This window comes from Tasmannia lanceolata, unplaced genomic scaffold, assembly GCF_043159265.1.
Source record: "Tasmannia lanceolata isolate RefF3 unplaced genomic scaffold, GAP_Taslan_0.1 ptg000008l, whole genome shotgun sequence".
Taxonomy (NCBI): Eukaryota; Viridiplantae; Streptophyta; class Magnoliopsida; order Canellales; family Winteraceae; genus Tasmannia; species Tasmannia lanceolata.
In genome coordinates, this window is record NW_027518685.1 from 57944625 (window position 1) to 57965087 (window position 20463).

Here is a 20463-nt window from a genome sequence, read left to right on the forward strand (position 1 = left end):
TAAAGAACAAGAGAAAAATCTAAACTAACTATTGCAAAACAAAAAAAAAATGAAAGAAAAGAAGATCTAAGGAAATAAGAAGGGAACACAAACATACTCATAGTCAAGCGACCATAGCTCCGGCAATTTGACCGAAGGGGATGATCGGAGGAATAGATCTGTAAATTTCCTTCAGATCTCTCCTCTCTCTCTCTCTCTCTCTCTGCTTTCTTAAGAGAAAGAAGATCTCTCTCCCCTTTTTCGCTTCTCACAACCTCGGATCGGAGGTAAGGTTTCCGACGAACGATTGGAGGAAGCGATCGACGGAGGAAGAAGATGAAGAGAAAAACCCCAAATCTCTCACTCTCTCGCTCTCTCTGTTTTCTCGAGAGAAAAGAAAAGAAAAATGAACAGTACCTCCTTTTTTCTTTGATTTTTCTTTTATATATTAAAAATAACAGTACTGATAATGGCACTTCCACTTGATGAGGCGCGCGATTGCTGATGAGGCGCGCCCGCCAATCTTGTCCAATTCGACTTGGGCACGCCCATCACAGGATAACTCACCCCCCTTCTCAACTGGATATCCCACTCTGCAGATAATTCACCCCCTCATACATTCATACTACACCCCTTTCCCGGCTCGTCTTATTTGACCACTCAGCTTGGATTTTGATGAAATTTGGCGGGAGCCTCGGTGAGACCCTAACCTAACTTAGGGTAGAAATTGGGGTCCTAACTCATTGATTGAGTAAGGCTTCGCACAAATACCGCGGACACGGGTCCGGTCAAAATGGGGTGTCTACAGATGCCCCTCTTTGGCAGAGCGTGTGTAACACGCGAATGGCAAAGCTGAACAGACGACACATTTTGACTGACCCGAAAGCAAAACAAAGCAAATTTTTAGGGTTTTCAGTTTTAAAATGATATTCACAAAGGTAAAACACTACCAATAATAGGGAGATAGTCTCTCATCGACTCTTAACTCGGCAACTAAGACATCTCAAAGAGATAGTCTCTCCCTAATACTCATGACTCAACTATCTAAACTAGTTAACAAAAAAACGAACGAACGATTACAAAAAAAAAAAAAAACAAATACTCTCTTTTTCTTTTTTTTTTCTTTTTTTCTTTTTTTTTAGGCTAAGCCAAAGTAAATATAACAATTGCTCCAAGAGCACCAACCAAACAAACAAATTAATCACTTCAATGACTCAAAGAGCCTTCATTTTTTTATCATGCCGATCAGTCTAAGACTTGACCAATTATTAGGATACTCGAATATTTGAGCTAAACTCAAACTTCTAATACCGAGGCGAGACTAAGTCTCAAGGCTAGCGATAGTTATACAGATCATTGCTGAAAATAAATCTGTTTAACTATCCGAGTAATTCTGACTCCTCTCTTTGAAGGTAGCGAATCACTCCGGATCACGCGGTTCTGCTAAACAGTTCCACATAAACCCAAATTCGTATGTCCTGGTAAACAGTCCCATACAACCCTCTTCGCAGATACGCATGACTCCTAACTCGTTAGGAAGCTGCACATTGCGGAACGACGATTAGGTAAGTCACTACTTGACCTTACACTACTAATCATCGGGGTACTCGAACATTTGAGCTAAACTCAAACTTCTAATACCGAGGCGAGACTAAGTCTCAAGCCAGGCGATAGATATACAGATCATTACTAAAAATGAATCTGTTTAACTATCAGAGTAATTCTGACTCCTCTCTTTCAAGGTAGCGAATCACTCCAGGTCACGCGGTTCTGCTAAACAGTTCCACATAAACCCAAATTCGTATGTCCTGCTAAACAGTCTCATACAAACCTCTTCGCAGATACGCATGACTCCTAACACGTTAGGAAGCTGCACATTGCGGAACGATGATTAGGTAAGTCACTACTTGACATTACATTACTAATCATCTGGGTACTAAATACCCGGGAGAAGGAAGAAAAGACCAATCCGTGTAACACAGGATCGGAAATATTTTCCTTATTAAAACCTTCAAAATGATCGAAGAAAATTCCAAACCGTGTAACACAGGTTTGGCGACTTCCTCCATTTTCAAGAATACCGAACTGTGTAACACAGGTCGGTAATTTTCAAATCTGTTAAAATCTTTCAAAAAGACCAAACCGCGTAACGGAGGTTTGATAATTTCAAACTTTGTTAAAATTTTTCAAAAAGACCAAACCGTGTAACGTAGGTTTGATAATTTCAAACTTTGTTAAAAACTTTCAAAAAGACCAAACCGCGTAACGCAGGTTTGATAATTTCAAACTTTGTTAAAATCTTTCAAAAAGACCAAACCGCGTAACGCAGGTTTGATAATTTCAAACTTTGTTAAAATCTTTCAAAAAGATCAAACCGCGTAACGCAGGTTTGATAATTTCAAACATTGTTAAAATCTTTCAAAAAGACCAAACCGCGTAACGCAGGTTTGATAATTTTTCTCTCCTCTTTTTTTTTTAAAACCCCTCAAAAGGACTGAACCGTGTAACACAGGTTTAGTAATTTCTCCTTATAAAACATTTTCAAAAACATGTCAAAGGAACCACCAGATAGTGCAACACTAAATCCGATAATTTCTTATTCTATTAAAACACTCTTCAAAACACTTTGAAGAAAAGACCAGACCGTGTAACGCATATTCTGATAATCTCTATCTTTATTAAGAAGCTCCTCAGAACAAAAGAAGAAAGACCAGATCGTGGAACACGGAATCTGTTAATTTCTATCTTTATTAAAAATCCTTTAAAACTCGGGTAACTTGAAAGAATTTTTGAAGGTCAAACCCCTTTTTTTTTTTTTTTTAAATGCAAAGTATTCTACTGAAATTTGAAAATCTCTGGAGTGAATTCTAGACTCCACTGGGATAAATTTTTTTCAAAGAAATTCAACTCCAAAGGAAAATAACCTGACTAATAAGCTCAATATAAAGAACATTCGAACTTCTCTAGTCTCTATTTTATGAAAATATCTATCTCAAGTATCAATGATTACTTGACATCTTTTATGACGTAAGTTATAAAAGATGCCCCTAGTATGATTACTTCCATGACAAAATTCATTAGAGCAACAAAAAGGGAATGGGCTAAAGGCTTTTATTACTGAACATCTGAAATTACAACAAACTTTTCTGATAAACACCTGGGTTTACAAGGTTTTTCAATAGGTACAAGAAACTTGTTCTATTCAAAATTTTCTTATCTTTGTCATCTGCTGATACCGGAACTAAGCTAAAAGCTTGCCGACATCTGAACACTGCTCCGCTTTACATTGTCCACAGGAACCACAAATTCTCTACTTCTCTGAATCTCTGAGCTTTTATCACCCCGGCTTTGGGAGGAATACTGACTAAACAGGACTCTGGAAATTAACTTTGACTTGACAACAGACTGACTTTGATAGACAATGACCAAAGACTTAGACGAGTTTTAAACGAGACTCCAAAAGAGACTAAATCTACTTCTTAAACTGATAAACATTTTAAAATGGTTAAAGGTCTACCACTCTTAGAGTCTTTTAAATACCATGTTTTAAGATGTTTCAACCTCTTTTCAAGATCTCCGTCATGGTTATTATCCCTTCAGATTGTTTAGTTTCAATTTTCTGACTCAAAGAGTAGCAAAAGAAGCTCTGATGGCACTTACTCAGACATTAAAGAAGAGCCAAAGAGAAAAATAGAAGTTCAACCGGCTTTCAGAAAGCTCTGTCCTTCACGAAGTCCTGCCACGACTATATCACCTTTTGGGGTTTTTGATTTAGCGGACCGCATGCCTTAATTTTTGCCTGGACTGTCTGCCCTTGCAGATTTTCCATCCAGCAGGCTCAATGCCCTGATTTTTGCCTAAGCTGCCCTTTCGGGTTTTCAGCTCAGCGGGTCTAAGACTTCATCATCATTTTTTTTTTTACAAACCTGGGCCTAGATACACCAGAAGGACTTTCAGGTAGGCTTAGGTTCAAAAAGGGTAAACCTTAGTGTTTTTGAGTGTATTTAAACCGAATCTGGACCCTCCAGACTGCCTACGTATCCCTGAAGAAAATGGGAATCAGGTCTGCGTAGTTCGCCCCATTTGGACTTGCAAAAGATGCAAGAGATGTGACCGAACCTGAATTGAACAGGCTACCTACGTACCCTTAAAAAGGGATCAGGTCATAACGTAGTTCAAAACATTTCTCTCTTTTTTTTATATATATCTATAAAAAAAAATGCCCCTAGTTTGGGTTTATCAAAGAAACAAATTGTTTATAGGCCTAAAGGGTTTGCAAAATGGTTTAAAACATTTAGGTTGTTGGCTCAAAGCTCAAGTTGATCAAAGACGGCCTTTTGGTGTATTTAAGCATAATACTTTTTTAACTGATCCAGGTTTGTAGGTTCATTTAATTTTTCTCCATTTTCATTGAGGATTCTTACGGCTTTTCCAGGCAGGACTTCATCAACGATGTAAGGACCAGACCAGTTTGGCCTGAATTTACCTCTCGGATCAAATACCGGTGCCCTGTAGGACTTCAAAACAAGATCTCCAGGCTTCAGATCTCGGACGCGAACTTTCTTGTTGAAAGCTCTCTCGATTCACCTCTGATATCCCTGGATATGGTACAAGGCTCTCAACCTCTTCTCGTCTATCATATGCAGCTCATCATGTCTGGCTCTAGCCCAATCAGACTCTGGCAAGTCAGCTTCCATCATCACTCTCAAAGAGGGAATCCTTACCTCAACGGGGAGAACTGCCTCCATTCCGTACACCAAAGAATATGGAGTTACACCTGTTGAAGATCTGATCGATGTCCGATAAGCCCATAAGGCATATGGAAGCTTATTCGACCAGTCCTTATAAGTCTCAGTCATCTTGCTAATAATGACTTTAAAATTCTTATTTGCCGCCTCTACAGCCCCGTTTGTTTGAGGTCTGTAAGGAGATGACTTGTGATGTCTTATTTTAAATTCTTCACACAGGTGTAACACCTCTTTCTTGAAATGAGACCCATTATCTGAAATCAGCTCATGAGGCACTCCATATCTGCAAATAATATTGGCACGAATGAACTTCGCAACTGTATTCGAAGTAATGGAAGCATACGAAGCGGCTTCAATCCATTTCGTAAAGTAATCAATTGCGACCAGAATGTATTTGTAAGCCCAAGGGTCTACTCTCCAATCTTGTTTTGATGATTCTAAACATAATTGATTGTGTTTTTTAATACTAATCAATTTGCTTTGAAGTGTTGTGTTTAAGATAGGATTGATCGTTGAAGAAACCAACACTCAACTTGGTCATGCTTAAAGGTGTACCAAACAAGAGCCAAATGAGCTAAGTGTAGCTCACATCATCACTCAAGCAAGCATCCAAAGATGGAAGATCATTTGAAGACCAAAGCTAAAGAGGGATCGAAGATTGCATAGGTATCATTGTACATCCTTTCTCTTTAGAGTTTCAAGTCAAGGCAAAGTATTTTCAAAGTGTTTTCAAAATTATTTTTCAAATAACACTTAAAGATCTTCAACGGTTTAGTAAATGCTTATGTGGTGGACCAACATGTTGGGACCCTCATAAACACTCCAAAATTATCATAGTAGTCAAGTTCCAAAAGCCAAAAATCACACATCAAAATATCAGATTTTTTAGGCTTCTCGGAACTCCGAGATTTTTCTCGGAGCTCCGAGACTGGAGCTCGGAACTCCGAGAGTTTCCTCGGAACTCTGAGAAAAGGTCCAGTAGCGTCTGGACATTTTCTCGGAACTCCGAGAAATGGTCCAGTAGAAATTTTATTTCTTCTGGCCGTTGTCTCGGAACTCCGAGAATATTTCTCGGAACTCCGAGAATGATTCTCGGAACTCCGAGAACCTTGCGACAGCTCAAAAAAGAGCCGTTGGGTTTTGATTTAAAAGTTGATTTTTGTTATCTACACCCCCAAACGGTCATATTTTGAGGAGAGACTATTTATACAACATCTAGAGGATTATTTCTTCTCTCTTGATCATTTGAAAAACCCTCTTAAGTACTCAAGCTAACTTGCAACCCTTTCAAGCTTAAGATTTTTGGTTTTCCCAAACTTGCCTTTCACTTGTGAACCTATTGAGTTTGGATATTTTAGAGCTATCACTTGCAAATCTTTGTTGAAGAGCAATCAAGGAACTACAAAGGGCATCAAGCTTTCAAGAAGAAGCCAAGCTATCAATCTTTCATATCTTGTATAGGTGGCTAGGGCATTCCGTTTTTAATTCCCTAGAGAGCAACCGCTTAGAACTCGGCGGAGAAGGAGAGTCCTTGTAAAGGTGTAAGGGCATCCTTGTTTAATATCCCTTGGAATTGTAACCGCCTCGGAGCCGGGCATCGTGGAGGTCTCCAATAGTGGAATCCCTCAAGTGCTACCTTGAGTAGAGTGGAGTAGGCCGTTGGCCGAACCACTATATATCGGTGTGTCATTTCTCACTCTTGCATTTCCATTATTGCTTGGTTTGGCATTTCATTTTGTTCTTCAATTATATTTGCACTAACCAAATATTTAATTAAGTGAAGAAAAATTCCAATTAGGGTTCATAGGTAATTTTCAAAAGGCCTAATATTGAGTTAAATTCAATTCACCCCCCCTCTTGTTTATTTCAATTGGTATCAGAGCCTCGTCTCTAATTTTTAGAAAACCCTAACCGGTCTAGAGTAAAGTAAAGATTCTAAAATGGCAAACTACCCTCAACACCATGAAGGTTATTCAAACACTAGGCCACCCTATTTTGATGGAACAAACTATGGTTTTTGGAAAACCAAAATGAAAATCTTTTTAACCCAAGACTATCAAATGTGGAGAGCAATTAATAATGAATACATCTTACCCATAAGAAATTTAAATGATTGGACCGAAGCCGAACAACAAGCTTCGAATTATAATGCCAAAGCCATGAATTCTCTTATTTGTGCTCTATCTCCCGGAGAATTCAATAGAGTATCAAATTTGAATTCGGCTAAGGAAATTTGGGAACTTTAGAAGTCACCCATGAGGGAACCAATCAAGTAAAAGAATCTAAAATGAACCATCTTTTTCGGCAATACGAACTCTTTCAAATGACACCTGATGAAACAATTGCCGACATGTACACTAGATTCACCAATCTTGTAAATGGATTAAGGGGTCTTGGAAAACAATTTTCCAATAGAGATTTAGTGACTAAAATCCTTAGGTCCTTACCTTTGTCTTGGGAATCCAAAACCTCCGCAATCACCGAAGCCAAGGACATGAACACATTGAACCTAGATGAACTAATAGGGTCCTTGATCACCCATGAAATGATTTTCAAAACAAAAGCACCCGAAATCGAAACTAAAATCGAAAAAGGAAAAGGAATTGCTTTTGCTTGTAATGTAGGTGAAAATGAAGATGCAAAGGAAGACATGGAAGATGAAGTTGCCCTCCTAACAAGAAGGATCAAATTCTTGCAAAGGAACATGGGAGGCATGAGAAATAGAAGGACAAATCCCCCATTCAAGAAGAAAGAAGAATTTGGTGATGGGTCTTCTCAACCCCGATGCTACGGTTGCAAAAAGCTTGGACACATTCGCCCGGATTGTCCACTCAATAATGAATCCACTTCAAACAACCGCTTCAAGAGAAGAGAAGGCAAGAAAGGAATGACCGCCACGTGGGATGAAAAAATTGAAAGTGAAAGCGAACAAAATGATGGCGAAGATTGCTTGATAGCAAGGAACGTATGCTTCATGGCCTCAACAAACGACAACAATGAGGTAAACACTTTAAATGATGTTATTGTCTTAAAAGAAGTTCTAGATTCCTTACAAAATGCAAATGATGAACTTGAAATTCAATTTGATAAAATTGCATCACTTGAAAATTCTCTTGCTAACATGACAAAAGAATTTGGTTGGTTAAAAAAGGATCATGAATTTTTAGATGATGAAAATGAAAAATGCAAAGTAAAAATTCATGAGCTAAATGCTACCATTAAGACTTTGAATGAAAATCGACAAAATCTTTCTGTAGAAAATAACAAACTAAAGCATGAAAACGGTAAACTATCTTTTGAATATGATGAACTCAAGAAACTCTTTGAAAAATTTGAAAATAGTTCATTAAAATTGGATAGGCTTGTTAATATTCAAAGAATGTCAAGTGGTAAAAGTGGACTTGGACACAAATGGAATACTACCATATCTAACTATAAAAACAAACTTGAAAAGGCTTCTTCTAGTGGTACCAAAATTTGTTTTTATTGTGGTCTAGAAGGTCATTACAAGGTTGCTTGCTTACATGCTAAACAAGATAAAATCAAATTGAACTCTAAAGTAAAAACAAATGAACATAGCAAGATTAGGAAGATTTGGGTACCCAAAGGATCTCACTTGCCTATTCATATGTAGGTATGCCTTAAAAGCCATAACAAGAAGAACACATGGTACCTTGATAGTGGATGCTCTAGACATATGACCGGAGACCTTACTCAATTCGCATCCCTATCACTCAAGGATGGTGGAGACGTTACCTTTGGAGATGACAAGAAAGGAAAAGTCAAAGGTGAAGGCACCATAGGTAACTCTACCTCTCCCATACATGATGTACTCTTTGTTGATGGTTTGTCCCATAATCTTATTAGCATTAGTCAATTATGTGATAATGGTTTTGAAGTTGTCTTCAATCCCGATAAATGCATTGTTAAAAATAAGATAGATGGAGTAGTCAAATTCATAGGTTCTAGAGACAATAACATTTACACAATTGGACTAGATGATCTTAGACTCCAAAATGTAACTTGTCTTAATGCCATTAGTGAGGATTCTTGGCTATGGCATAGGAGGTTGGGTCACGCCGGAATGGATCTCATTTCGACCCTCTCCTCAAAAGAAAGTGTTAGAAGATTGCCTAAGTTCAAATACATCAAAGATCACATTTGTAGAACTTGTCAATTAGGAAAACAATTGAAAAGCTCATTTGCACCTAAAAATATGATTTCAACTTCCTACCCCTTGGAGCTACTTCATATGGATCTTTTTGGACCAATGAAGACAAGTAGCCTAGGTGGAAAGAGGTACGTGTTCGTAGTTGTGGATAACTACTCACGGTTTACTTGTGTCATATTTCTAGCACACAAAGATGAAACTTATGAAAACTTCCTTATATTGTGCAATCAAATACAAAATGAAAAAGGTGTGGCCATCTCTTACATTAGAAGTGATCATGGAACGGAATTTGAAAATGTACATTTTGACACTTACTGTAATGAACATGGCATAAAACATAATTTTTCGGCACCTAGAACACCACAACAAAATGGAGTAGTAGAAAGAAAGAATCGAACTCTCCAAGAAATGGCTAGAACTATGTTGCATGAAAATGATCTCCCTAGATATTTTTGGGCGGAAGCGGTTAGCACCGCTTGCTATATCATAAACAGGGTATATCTAAGGCCAATTTCTAAGAAAACACCTTATGAGCTTTGGAAAAACTTGAAACCAAATATAAGCTATTTTAAAGTGTTTGGATGTAAATGCTTCATTTTAAACATTAAAGAAAATTTACACAAATTTGATAAGAAGTCGGATGATGGAGTATTCTTAGGGTATTCGTCACATAGCAAGGCATATAGAGTATTTAATCGAAGAACCCTAGTTGTAGAAGAATCCATGCATCTGACATTTGATGAAAGAGAACCAACATCTCAAGAAATGCCACATGATGAGGATGAACCCATTGAACATCTTTTTCCTAAAGTGAGTGCTCCTCCTCATGCATCTACAAGTCATACACTACCTAGTGAGGAAGTAGAAAATGAAAATGATGACTCATTGCCTAGGGATAGGAGAACATTGGTAGATCATCCTGAATCCCAAATTTTAGGTGATGCCACATTGCCAGTAAGAACTAGATCATACTATCGTAGTGTGAGTAACAATTTGGCGTTCCTATCCGAATTAGAACCAAAATCCATCAAGGAAGCTGAAAAGGATGAATATTGGTTGATGGCCATGCAAGAAGAGCTAAGTCAATTCGAAAGGAACAAAGTGTGGAGGCTAGTGCCTAGACCTAGTGATCATCCAGTCATTGGCACGAGATGGGTGTATAGAAATAAATTGGATGAAAATGGAATTATCACTAGGAATAAAGCGAGGCTTGTAGCCCAAGGGTACAATCAGGAGGAAGTGATAGATTATGATGAGACATTTGCTCCTGTTGCCCGTATGGAGGCTATTAGGATACTTTTGGCATATGCATCTCATAAAGGATTTAAACTATATCAAATGGATGTCAAAAGTGCCTTCCTAAATGGCTATATCCAAGAGGAAGTGTATGTTGAGCAACCTCCAGGTTTTGAAGACTTCAAACATCCAAATCATGTCTTCAGGCTTGATAAAGCTTTATATGGATTAAAGCAAGCTCCTAGAGCTTGGTATGAGAGGCTTTGCACTTTCTTAGTTGAAAAGGGATTCGAGATGGGAAAGGTGGATAAAACCTTATTTATCAAAAGAGAAAATCATGATATCCTCCTTGTCCAAATCTATGTGGATGATACCATCTGTGGCTCAACTAATCAAAAATTGTGTGATGAATTTGCAACCTTAATGAAAAATGAATTTGAAATGAGCATGATGGGAGAGTTAACCTACTTCTTAGGACTCCAAATTAAACAATACAAAAATTGAATATTTTTAAATCAAGAAAAATATACAAAGGAGTTATTAAAGAAGTATGGCATGGATAGCAGTAAGACATCAAGAATTCCCATGAGTACTACCGCTAAGCTAGAAAAAGATGAATTTGGCAAATCTGTGGATCAGAAATTGTATAGGGGTATGATAGGTAGTTTGCTCTATTTGACAGCCAGCAGACCAGACATTATGTTTACTGTCTGTCTCTGTGCTCGATTTCAATCGGATCCTAAAGAATCTCACCTATCAGCAGTTAAGAAGATCTTCAAGTACTTAAGAGGAACCCAAAGTCTAGGACTGTGGTATGAAAGATCATCTTCCTTCACTCTCATCGGATATTCAGATGCAGACTTTGCTGGATGTAGAGTAGATAGGAAAAGCACTAGTGGGACTTGCCAATTCTTGGGTAAATCACTTGTTTCATGGTTTAGCAAGAAGCAAAATTCAGTAGCTCTGTCCACAACAGAAGCAGAATATGTGGCAGCTGGAGCTTGCTGTGCTCAAGTCCTATGGATGAAAAGCACATTGATGGACTATGCAATCAAAATGGAAAATATTCTCATCCAATGTGACAATACTAGTGCTATAAGCTTAACAAAGAACCCCATACAACACTCAAGAACAAAACACATTGAGATTAGGCACCACTTCATCAGAGATCACTCACAAAAAGGGGATATTTGCTTAAAATATATCAACACTGAAGATCAATTAGCGGATATCTTTACAAAACCCCTTAGTGATGATAGAATTTGTTATATCCGAAGTGCCTTAAACATTTGGAGTGCGGATCAAATTAAAGAAATTGCCAAATAAATACTTTGTGCCTTTAACTAGCTTATCTATATAGTATTTATATATATAATCTTTGTTTGGTAGTATCTGCATGAATGAGATGTCAAATTTTTAATCTTAAAAATCACTCAATTGATATTCTTAGCCTTCTTAGTTTTCTAAGTTGGAGAGGTATCTTCACTTTAATTAAAATACCTAACATTTTGACATATGTCAACATCTCGATCATGAACAGGTATATGTGCATTACTTGGTTATATATTTTTATACCATAAGCATTGATTTAGGGGGAGTTATCTACTCCTAAATTTGTTTTTTACACCCTTTCTGTCGATGACAAAAGGGGGAGAAGGTTTGAAATTGATTATCTATTCAAATTTACTATATGCACCACATGCTTATAACTTGTATCATTTATATGTGTGCATATATTGAGGGGGAGTTCTAGTATTCACTTGCCTACTATGTCACTCCACATACACCTCATAATCAATTTTGTTTGTCATCATCAAAAAGGGGGAGATTGTAAGCCCAAGGGTCTACTCTCCAATCTTGTTTTGATGATTCTAAACATAATTGATTGTGTTTTTGGATACTAATCAATTTGCTTTGAAGTGTTGTGTTTAAGATATGATTGATCGTTGAAGAAACCAACACTCAACTTGGTCATGCTTAAAGGTGTACCAAACAAGAGCCAAATGAGCTAAGTGTAGCTCACATCATCACTCAAGCAAGCATCCAAAGATGGAAGATCATTTGAAGACCAAAGCTAAAGAGGGATCGAAGATTGCATACGTATCATTGTACATCCTTTCTCTTTAGAGTTTCAAGTCAAGGCAAAGTATTTTCAAAGTGTTTTCAAAATTATTTTTCAAATAACACTTAAAGATCTTCAACGGTTTAGTGAATGCTTATGTGGTGGACCAACATGTTGGGACCCTCATAAACACTCCAAAATTATCATAGGAGTCAAGTTCCAAAAGCCAAAAATCACACATCAAAATATCAGATTTTTTAGGCTTCTCGGAACTCCGAGATTTTTCTCGGAGCTCCGAGACTGGAGCTCGGAACTCCGAGAAAAGGTCCAGTAGCGTCTGGACATTTTCTCGGAACTCCGAGAAATGGTCTAGTAGAAATTTTATTTCTTCTGGCCGTTGTCTCGGAACTCCGAGAATATTTCTCGGAACTCCGAGAACCTTGCGACAGCTCAAAAAAGAGCCGTTGGGTTTTTATTTAAAAGTTGATTTTTGTTATCTACACCCCCAAACGGTCATATTTTGAGGAGAGACTATTTATACAACATCTAGAGGATTATTTCTTCTCTCTTGATCATTTGAAAAACCCTCTTAAGTACTCAAGCTAACTTGCAACCCTTTCAAGCTTAAGATTTTTGGTTTTCCCAAACTTGCCTTTCACTTGTGAACCTATTGAGTTTGGATATTTTAGAGCTATCACTTGCAAATCTTTGTTGAAGAGCAATCAAGGAACTACAAAGGGCATCAAGCTTTCAAGAAGAAGCCAAGCTATCAATCTTTCATATCTTGTATAGGTGGCTAGGGCATTCCGTTTTTAATTCCCTAGAGAGCAACCGCTTAGAACTCGGCGGAGAAGGAGAGTCCTTGTAAAGGTGTAAGGGCATCCTTGTTTAATATCCCTTGGAATTGTAACCGCCTCGGAGCCGGGCATCGTGGAGGTCTCCAATAGTGGAATCCCTCAAGTGCTACCTTGAGTAGAGTGGAGTAGGCCGTTGGCCGAACCACTATATATCGGTGTGTCATTTCTCACTCTTGCATTTCCATTATTGCTTGGTTTGGCATTTCATTTTGTTCTTCAATTATCTTTGCACTAACCAAATATTTAATTAAGTGAAGAAAAATTCCAATTAGGGTTCATAGGTAATTTTCAAAAGGCCTAATATTGAGTTAAATTCAATTCACCCCCCCTCTTGTTTATTTCAGTATTCATGTCTGCTCGAAGACTTCGATGAACCTTCCCAATTATGTCAATTCCCCATACTGAAAACGGCCATGGAGAAGTCATAGAGTGTAACTCCGAAGGAGGTACATGAATAAGATTTGCATAGACTTGACACTTATGGTATTTCTTCACAAATGCGAAGCAGTCTGCTTTCATTGTGGGCCAATAGAATCCAAGTCTCAAAATATTTCTTGACAACATTTTCCCATTCATATGAGGTCCACAAACTCCCTCATGTGTCTGTTCAATAAGCTCTGCGGCTTTGTCTTCATCAACACAGAGAAGCTGTATGCCATCAAATGACCTTCTGTACAGCTCTTCACCACAAATAATGAAGTTGGCAGCCAACTTCTGAAGCGTCTTCCTCTCTTTGCTTGAAGCTTCTGGAGGATGCCCTTTACCAGCAATAAAATTCTTGATATCTATATACCATGGCTTCCCATCTGGACACCTGGCTGAAATTTCCACAGCTTTCACATGTGAAGGAGCCCACTGAAGTCTGACAACTAGCGGCTGAACCTCCATTGATATAGAAATGTCTAACATCGAAGCCAAAGTAGCCAAAGCGTCAGCAAAATGATTTCTGGTCCTTGACAAGTGAGTGAACGTAATGTTCTTGAACTTTCTGACCAAAGATTCCAAATAAGTGTTATAAGGGATCAATTTATCTTCTCGAGTTTTCCATTGCCCATTAATCTGGCAAATGATCAAGATAGAATCCCCAAACACATCAATATTCTGAATCTCCAAAGCTAGGGCTGCCTCTAACCCGGCGATGCAAGCTTCATACTCGGCCATATTATTCGTACATTCAAACAGTAGCTTGATAGAAACAGGAATATACTCTTTCCGAGGGGATATAAGCACAGCTCCTACTCCTTGTCCTCGATTGTTGACAGCTCCATCAAAGTACATAAGCCACTTAGTACTTGACGCTTCTTCTTCAATATCCATGATCTCTTCGTCAGGAAATTCTGCCTTCAGAAAAACATTCTCTTCAACAGGTGCATCAGCCAACTGTTCAGCGACGACACGCCCTTTAATTGATTTCTGAGTGACATAAGTGATGTCAAACTCAGACAATAACAACAACCACCTAGCGGTTCTTCCTGTAAGGACAGGTTTCTCAAACAAGTACTTTAACGGATCCATCCGCGAAAGTAAAAAGATCTTGCTTGAAAGCAAATAATGTCTAAGTCGCTGGGTAGCCCAAACTAATGCTAGACATGTCTTTTCCAAAACTGTGTACTTTAACTCGTATTCTAGCATCTTCTTACTGATGTAGTAAATGGGCTTCTCCCTTTTAGATCACGGATCTTGCTGAGCAAGCATGCAACCCATCGCTGTATCTGTGATAGACAAGTACAACAATAACGGCTGACCTGGAATGACAGGTGATAGAACAGGAGGTAAAGATAAACACTGCTTAACCTTTTCAAAGGCCTCCTGACATTCTTCATTCCACTTATTCGAGGAATTCTTCTTCAGAAGCTTGAAAATGGGTTCACACGTCATCGTCAGATGTGCTATGAACCGTCTCAGATACTGAACTTTGCCAAGGAAACCTCGGATCTGCCTTTCTGTCTTCGGCGGCTGCATTTCTTGAATCGCCTTAATCTTTTGCGGGTCTACTTCGATCCCTCTTTCACTGACCATAAACCCTAAAAGCTTTCCTGAAGTAACACCAAAGACGCACTTATTCGGATTTAGGCGAAGCTGATACTTCCTGATCCGCTCAAAGAACTTTCTCAGGGCAACAGTGTGCTCATGTCGAGTCTTGCCTTTTACAATCATGTCATCAACATATACCTCGACCTCTTTATGGATCATATCATGTAAAAGAGTTGTAGCAGCCCTCTGATATGTAGCACCAGCATTTTTCAGACCAAACGGCATCACCCTGTAGCAATAGGTACCCCACTGAGTAATGAACGCTGTCTTCATCATGTCCTCTGGCGCCATCTTAATCTGATTGTAACCTGAAAACCCATCCATAAAGGATAGAAGAGCATGACCAGCTGTATTATCAACCAGGAGATCAATATTGGGAAGAGGAAAGTCATCCTTAGGACTTGCCTTGTTCAGGTCTCGAAAATCGACACACATTCAAACTTTTCCGTCTTTTTTGGGCACCGGTACAATGTTTGCAAGCCACTCTGGGTATTCAACCACTTGAATAAATTTTACTTCTAACAGCTTCTTTACTTCTTCATAAACTTTCAACTCCCATTCAGTTTTGAGTTTTCAGAGCTTTTGCTTCTTTGGCTTAATACCAGGGATTAAGGGTAAATGATGCTGAACAATTTCCTCACTTAATCCCGGCATGTCATCATATGACCAAGCAAAAACTTCCTTGAACTCTTTGAGTAAGGTGATTAATTCTTCGCGTTCCTCAGGAGATAAAATTTTGCCAATTTGAATCTCCCGAATAAAGGTTTCATCACATATATTCACAGTTTCAATTTCCTCTTCGAGTGGTTTTGCTCGGCTACTCTCCTCCTGTTGAATAATGTATTTGATTTCAGGGGGAGTGTCGTCGACATCTTTATCAGAGGGGGGGGAGTCTTGATTATTATTATTAAGATTATCAGATTCTGAAGCAGAAACATTAGAAATAAAAGTAGAGACATGAATGTACACAGAAGAATCTTTAATTTCATTGAATGTTGAATCAAGTACATCAAATGATGAATTACCTACATCGGGCTTTACAATAGACTCTTGAAACAAATTTACAGACTCAACAGATATATTGATATCTGTGTCAATTGACTCTGAACTATGTACGGAAATAATATCTGAATCAACGATAGAAACAACATCTGACTCGATCTCGCTGGAAGAAGAGGAATCACCATCGACCTCAGGAGACTTGACCTTTATAGTAGCTGCATCAAAAGAATCGTTAGAATAAACAGACTCTGAATCAGACTCAAAGACTGACATGGACTTACGGACAACAGACTCTTTTGAAGGGACACGACTGTTTAGGTAAGTAACCTGAGGTATGACCTGAAAGGTCCAGTTGGTCAATGGTTCCTCTGCCGGGGTGATTAAGTGAGTAGGGTTCAGAATTGAGGTCCTCTGATCAATCACAGCAATAGTCTGTGAATCCTCAAGAAACAATGAACTCAGAAGGCTCGGCTCTACATGTTCTGCCCAATCAGCTTCTGACTCAACTTCTGAAATCTGCATACCAGTCTGATTGTCTTCTAGCTGCAAATCGAAGAAAATTTCAAAGCCTGGCAACCTTTGCCCTGAACTCTTATCCAACCAAGTTTCGGCAAAACCACAGAAAGGGACATCTGCACCTTCTTTTCGGAAACGGCCATTCATAGTCAAATTAATTGGCGCCATTGGTAATTCTAACCCTCTTCGGCGACATTCAGCCCATTTCCGCATCAACTATTTCATCTCTTTAACCTCTTTCTTTGAGGGCTTGTTCCCCAGCCCAAATAGACCATTGAATGCTTTGAACTCAGGGAAGTCGGTCAAACCCTGATGATATTTACCCAGCCCTGCGCCTGGCACGTACCCCTGTCGGCGAATTATCCTGACGACATTCGAATTTGTACTGGTTAGAAAACAAATTTCCTCCTTTATAGCTTCCTTGAAGGTAATGGCAGTCACCTCTAGCGAGAATCCAGTCAAACTAAGATCCTCAGTCTTCTCCACAGTCAGATCTTGAGTAATCAGTCCTACTTCAAGGTCTGGGTCCCCTTTTACAGTCATCACTCCGTTTTTGTGAAGAAACTTTAGCTTTTGATGGAGAGAGGATGGGACAACCCCGAACTTGTGCAACCAAGGGCGGCCAAGCAATAGTAGAAATGAGGCTTTGATGTCCAAAACCTGGAACTCAATTTCGAAGTCTTCTCCTCCGATTTGTATCTCAGTTACCAGGGTTCCGATCACATCTCGGCGAGTGCCATCGTACGCCAGAATACCCTGTTCAGATGGGATGAAGTCTGCGGGACCAAATCCAAGAGTTGTTGCAGTACTCAACGGGCATACATTCAGAGCAGAGCCATTATCAACCAACACCTCTGGTACTGTCTTCTTGTTACAAACTACTGTGATTTTCAAAGATTTGGTGTGGTCTCGGCCCTCAGAAGGCAGATCATCATCACTAAAAGACAAGGTCTTAGACACCCTTGTCATGGCAACCAAGCTCACAAATTCATCAGGAGTAGTGTCAACTGAAATCTGTGCTGAATTAAGCTCTTGAAGGACTAATTTTCTGTGCTTAGATGAGGCCATGAGTAAACCCCATACGGAAATATTGGCCTGAGTCTTTTTCAACTGCTTTAACAAGCTCTCTTCTTCTTCATCGGCGCTGACCTTACTGATCTTATTCTGTCTCTGGTTCTCAGCGTTTCGCGCAACATCTGCCGGATTTTCTACACTCAACTCTGGAGGTTTGAATACACGCCCACCTCGGGTCATATGACGCATTTCGTCACAAAAGTCATCTAGCAACAACAGTTCATCTTCTTCAAAATCCTCAGCCCTTAGGACGTATGGAGCTGTCTTTGTATTTCCAGCACCGCCAATCTGAAATGTACCAAACTGAGATGAAGACGATTCAGCCAATTCATCATCGTCAAATGAGATTATATAAGGCTTCCTCCTTTCTAATGCTTCGAGCTCCCCATCATCAAACTTCATGACATAGGTTTTTTCTGGGGTAATGGTACAAATGAGAGTTGAAGGATCAAGCGAAGGCTCATCAGTAAAGATGGCATTGGTAGTAGGAGGAGGCATGGCATGATGGTTGGGAAGTGGGTTTTGAGTGACGTTTGGTCTCTCCACTGCCAACTCATTTTTGTCAATCATGTTCTGGATGGCATGCTTCAAGGCCAAACAATTCTCAGTCAGGTGCCCTGGACCTCTGTGATATTCACAGTACTGGTCCATCTTCCAGAATGTGGGTAAGGGATTGGGTGGAGGTTTGATATCCGGGAGCCGGATCTTCCTATCTTTCATGAGCCTCTTGAATATCATTATTATAGGATATGGAAGATGATCAAACTTTCTGTCATACGCAACTCTCCTTGGCGCTTTTGCAGCCTCTGCAGCAACTCTGGCCACTGGCCTGGTGTAACTGACAGCATGAATTTCTTTGGGCTGGACCATAGGTCTTTTCCCTTCTCGGATCTCTGTAGAAACTTTTGCTCTCAGACCCTTTGCTATGGCATCTTCAGTCTGAGTATCAGTCTTGATTAGATGATCAAAACTCGGATAATGCTGAGGTGCCAGAAAATGGAAATACTGAGGAGACAAACTCTTCAGAACTAGCTTTATCTGCTCTGATTCAGTCATTCTTTGGCTTAGCTGGGCAGATTTGCGTCTCCAGCGCCTGATAAAGAAAGTAAAGGTCTCCTGAGGACCTTGCTTCAGCTGTTTTAGGTCCCTCTTTGTGACCTCAATTCCTTCCTCCATTGAGAATTGCTCTATCAGCTTCTCAGAAATGTCTTCTAGGGTTCTCACCTCTTCCGGCTTCAGCCTTAGGAACCATTTCTTCGCAATTCCCGTCAGAGAGATCGGGAATAACTGGGCCATCTGCTCACGGCTCAAACCGTACTGCTGGGATAGAATGATAAACCATCTCATATGATTGCGAGGACACCCGGTTCCGTCATATTTATCATAATCAGGAGCTTTGAAGTTGGGCGGCAGAGATACTGTTGAAGACAGTATTAATTCGGAGACATCAAATTTCTTTGGCCCCTGTACCTTCATCTGCTCCATCTCATGAGCCATTTTACTGAATTTCTCAGACATTTCCTTCTCAATTTTTTCAAACTTTTCTTTTTCTCTATCAACCCCTGGAGCGCAATACTCCGCAGCATATTGATCATCTTCTAAATCGACCTCAAAAGGCTGGATAACGGGTCTACGCGCTTCCGGAGATGTAGCACGAGGAGGCTGAAGTACGGGTCTCGATGTGGAAGTCTTATCACTTATCTGTGTTTTCATGTTTGCCATTTCTTCTTTCATCCCCGCCATGTCTCGGGTGAGGTTTTTCATCATCTCTTGCATACTGAGCAGAAGGTCAGTTGGATCGGCCATTTGGTTTACTTCAAAGGAATTTGAAGATTCCGGTGAAGAAGGTAAATGTACTATGGATAACACAGGCGAATCAAAGTGACGAACAAGTCTAGACACTGAAGTAGGTCTAGACCAGGTAGGTTTAGCTTGGGAGTCCTTTTTGGGAGCGATGGTTGCTATCTTTCAGAATCCTGGTTGGAAGTTAACAAACTAGATTAAATGATTGACAAATGAAATAAGATAGTTTGCACCAATAGAGAGAAAAGAAGAACAAATATCCTTTGTATTGATTATATTGACAGGTTACAACGCCAGCAATTGGTTACATAAAAAATAATAAAACTCTGAATTACTGACTGTCTATAACATGCATCAAGTAAAATTTCTTTCTTTGAATTTTCATCTATAACGAAATCAGATTTACAATTTTTGACTCCGATTATATTCAAGTAAAACAAATGAAAACAATAAAAGAAATGATAAACTAGATCCAAAGATCCTCATGGTTCACCAATTCGAGCTCTTCGGCTTGCAGGCTCTCCAAATACTCCTCCCTTTCGAAGCCTAGACATGAAAGCGGATCTCCTTTCCGTGATTTTGTTTCTCCAAGCAGCAAATATGGATGTAATGAGATCAGAAGTAAGGTTTTCACAACAAGGTGGTGTGATGACCTTAGGAGGACACAAGCTTCCAATAATCTGAGAAAGGAAACACAAAGGTGCATAGAAAGATGATTTTTCTAAACCCATAAGATGGACAAATGAGTATGGGCAAGTACTGGTAACAATTTGTGGACATGATTGACCCACCCAACGGATTTGGTTTTCTCCTATGGTCTGCAACCAATGGTGCCGTTTATTAAACTGAGATTGTTTAATCTTTGTCTTCCAGGAATGAAAACTTTTAAGGGTGTACTCAATGCGGTTCTGTGGCTGAAGGATAGTGAGTTTCTCACATAGCCACACATATAACAGCTTGGCACAGCCGAAAAAGTTATCC

At 39.3% G+C, this 20463-nt stretch overlaps 1 protein-coding gene across 1 annotated transcript; it reads right to left on the reverse strand.

Moving 5' to 3' along the window:
• Positions 1 to 16821: 16821 nt before the first annotated feature.
• LOC143883092 (uncharacterized) lies at positions 16822 to 19485 on the reverse strand. Its single transcript, XM_077386455.1, has 5 exons — positions 19399 to 19485; positions 18804 to 19341; positions 18446 to 18722; positions 17689 to 18304; positions 16822 to 17619 (listed from the first exon to the last, which is right to left on the reverse strand). The coding sequence occupies exons 1-5, from the start codon at positions 19483 to 19485 to the stop codon at positions 16822 to 16824; spliced, it is 2316 nt and encodes a 771-aa protein (XP_077242570.1).
• Between the last annotated feature and the right edge of the window lie 978 nt (positions 19486 to 20463).

Bases quoted from the DNA above. Each gene is read 5' to 3' on its own strand.
- LOC143883092 (XM_077386455.1), bottom strand. From the start codon at position 19,485: ATGGCCGATCCAACTGACCTTCTGCTCAGTATGCAAGAGATGATGAAA. The intron at 19,342-19,398 runs GCAAACATGAAA...CCCGTACTTCAG, and splicing joins CGGGGATGAAAGAAGAAATG to CCTCCTCGTGCTACATCTCC. The intron at 17,620-17,688 runs GTATGGGGTTTA...AATTCAGCACAG, and splicing joins AGACTCAGGCCAATATTTCC to ATTTCAGTTGACACTACTCC.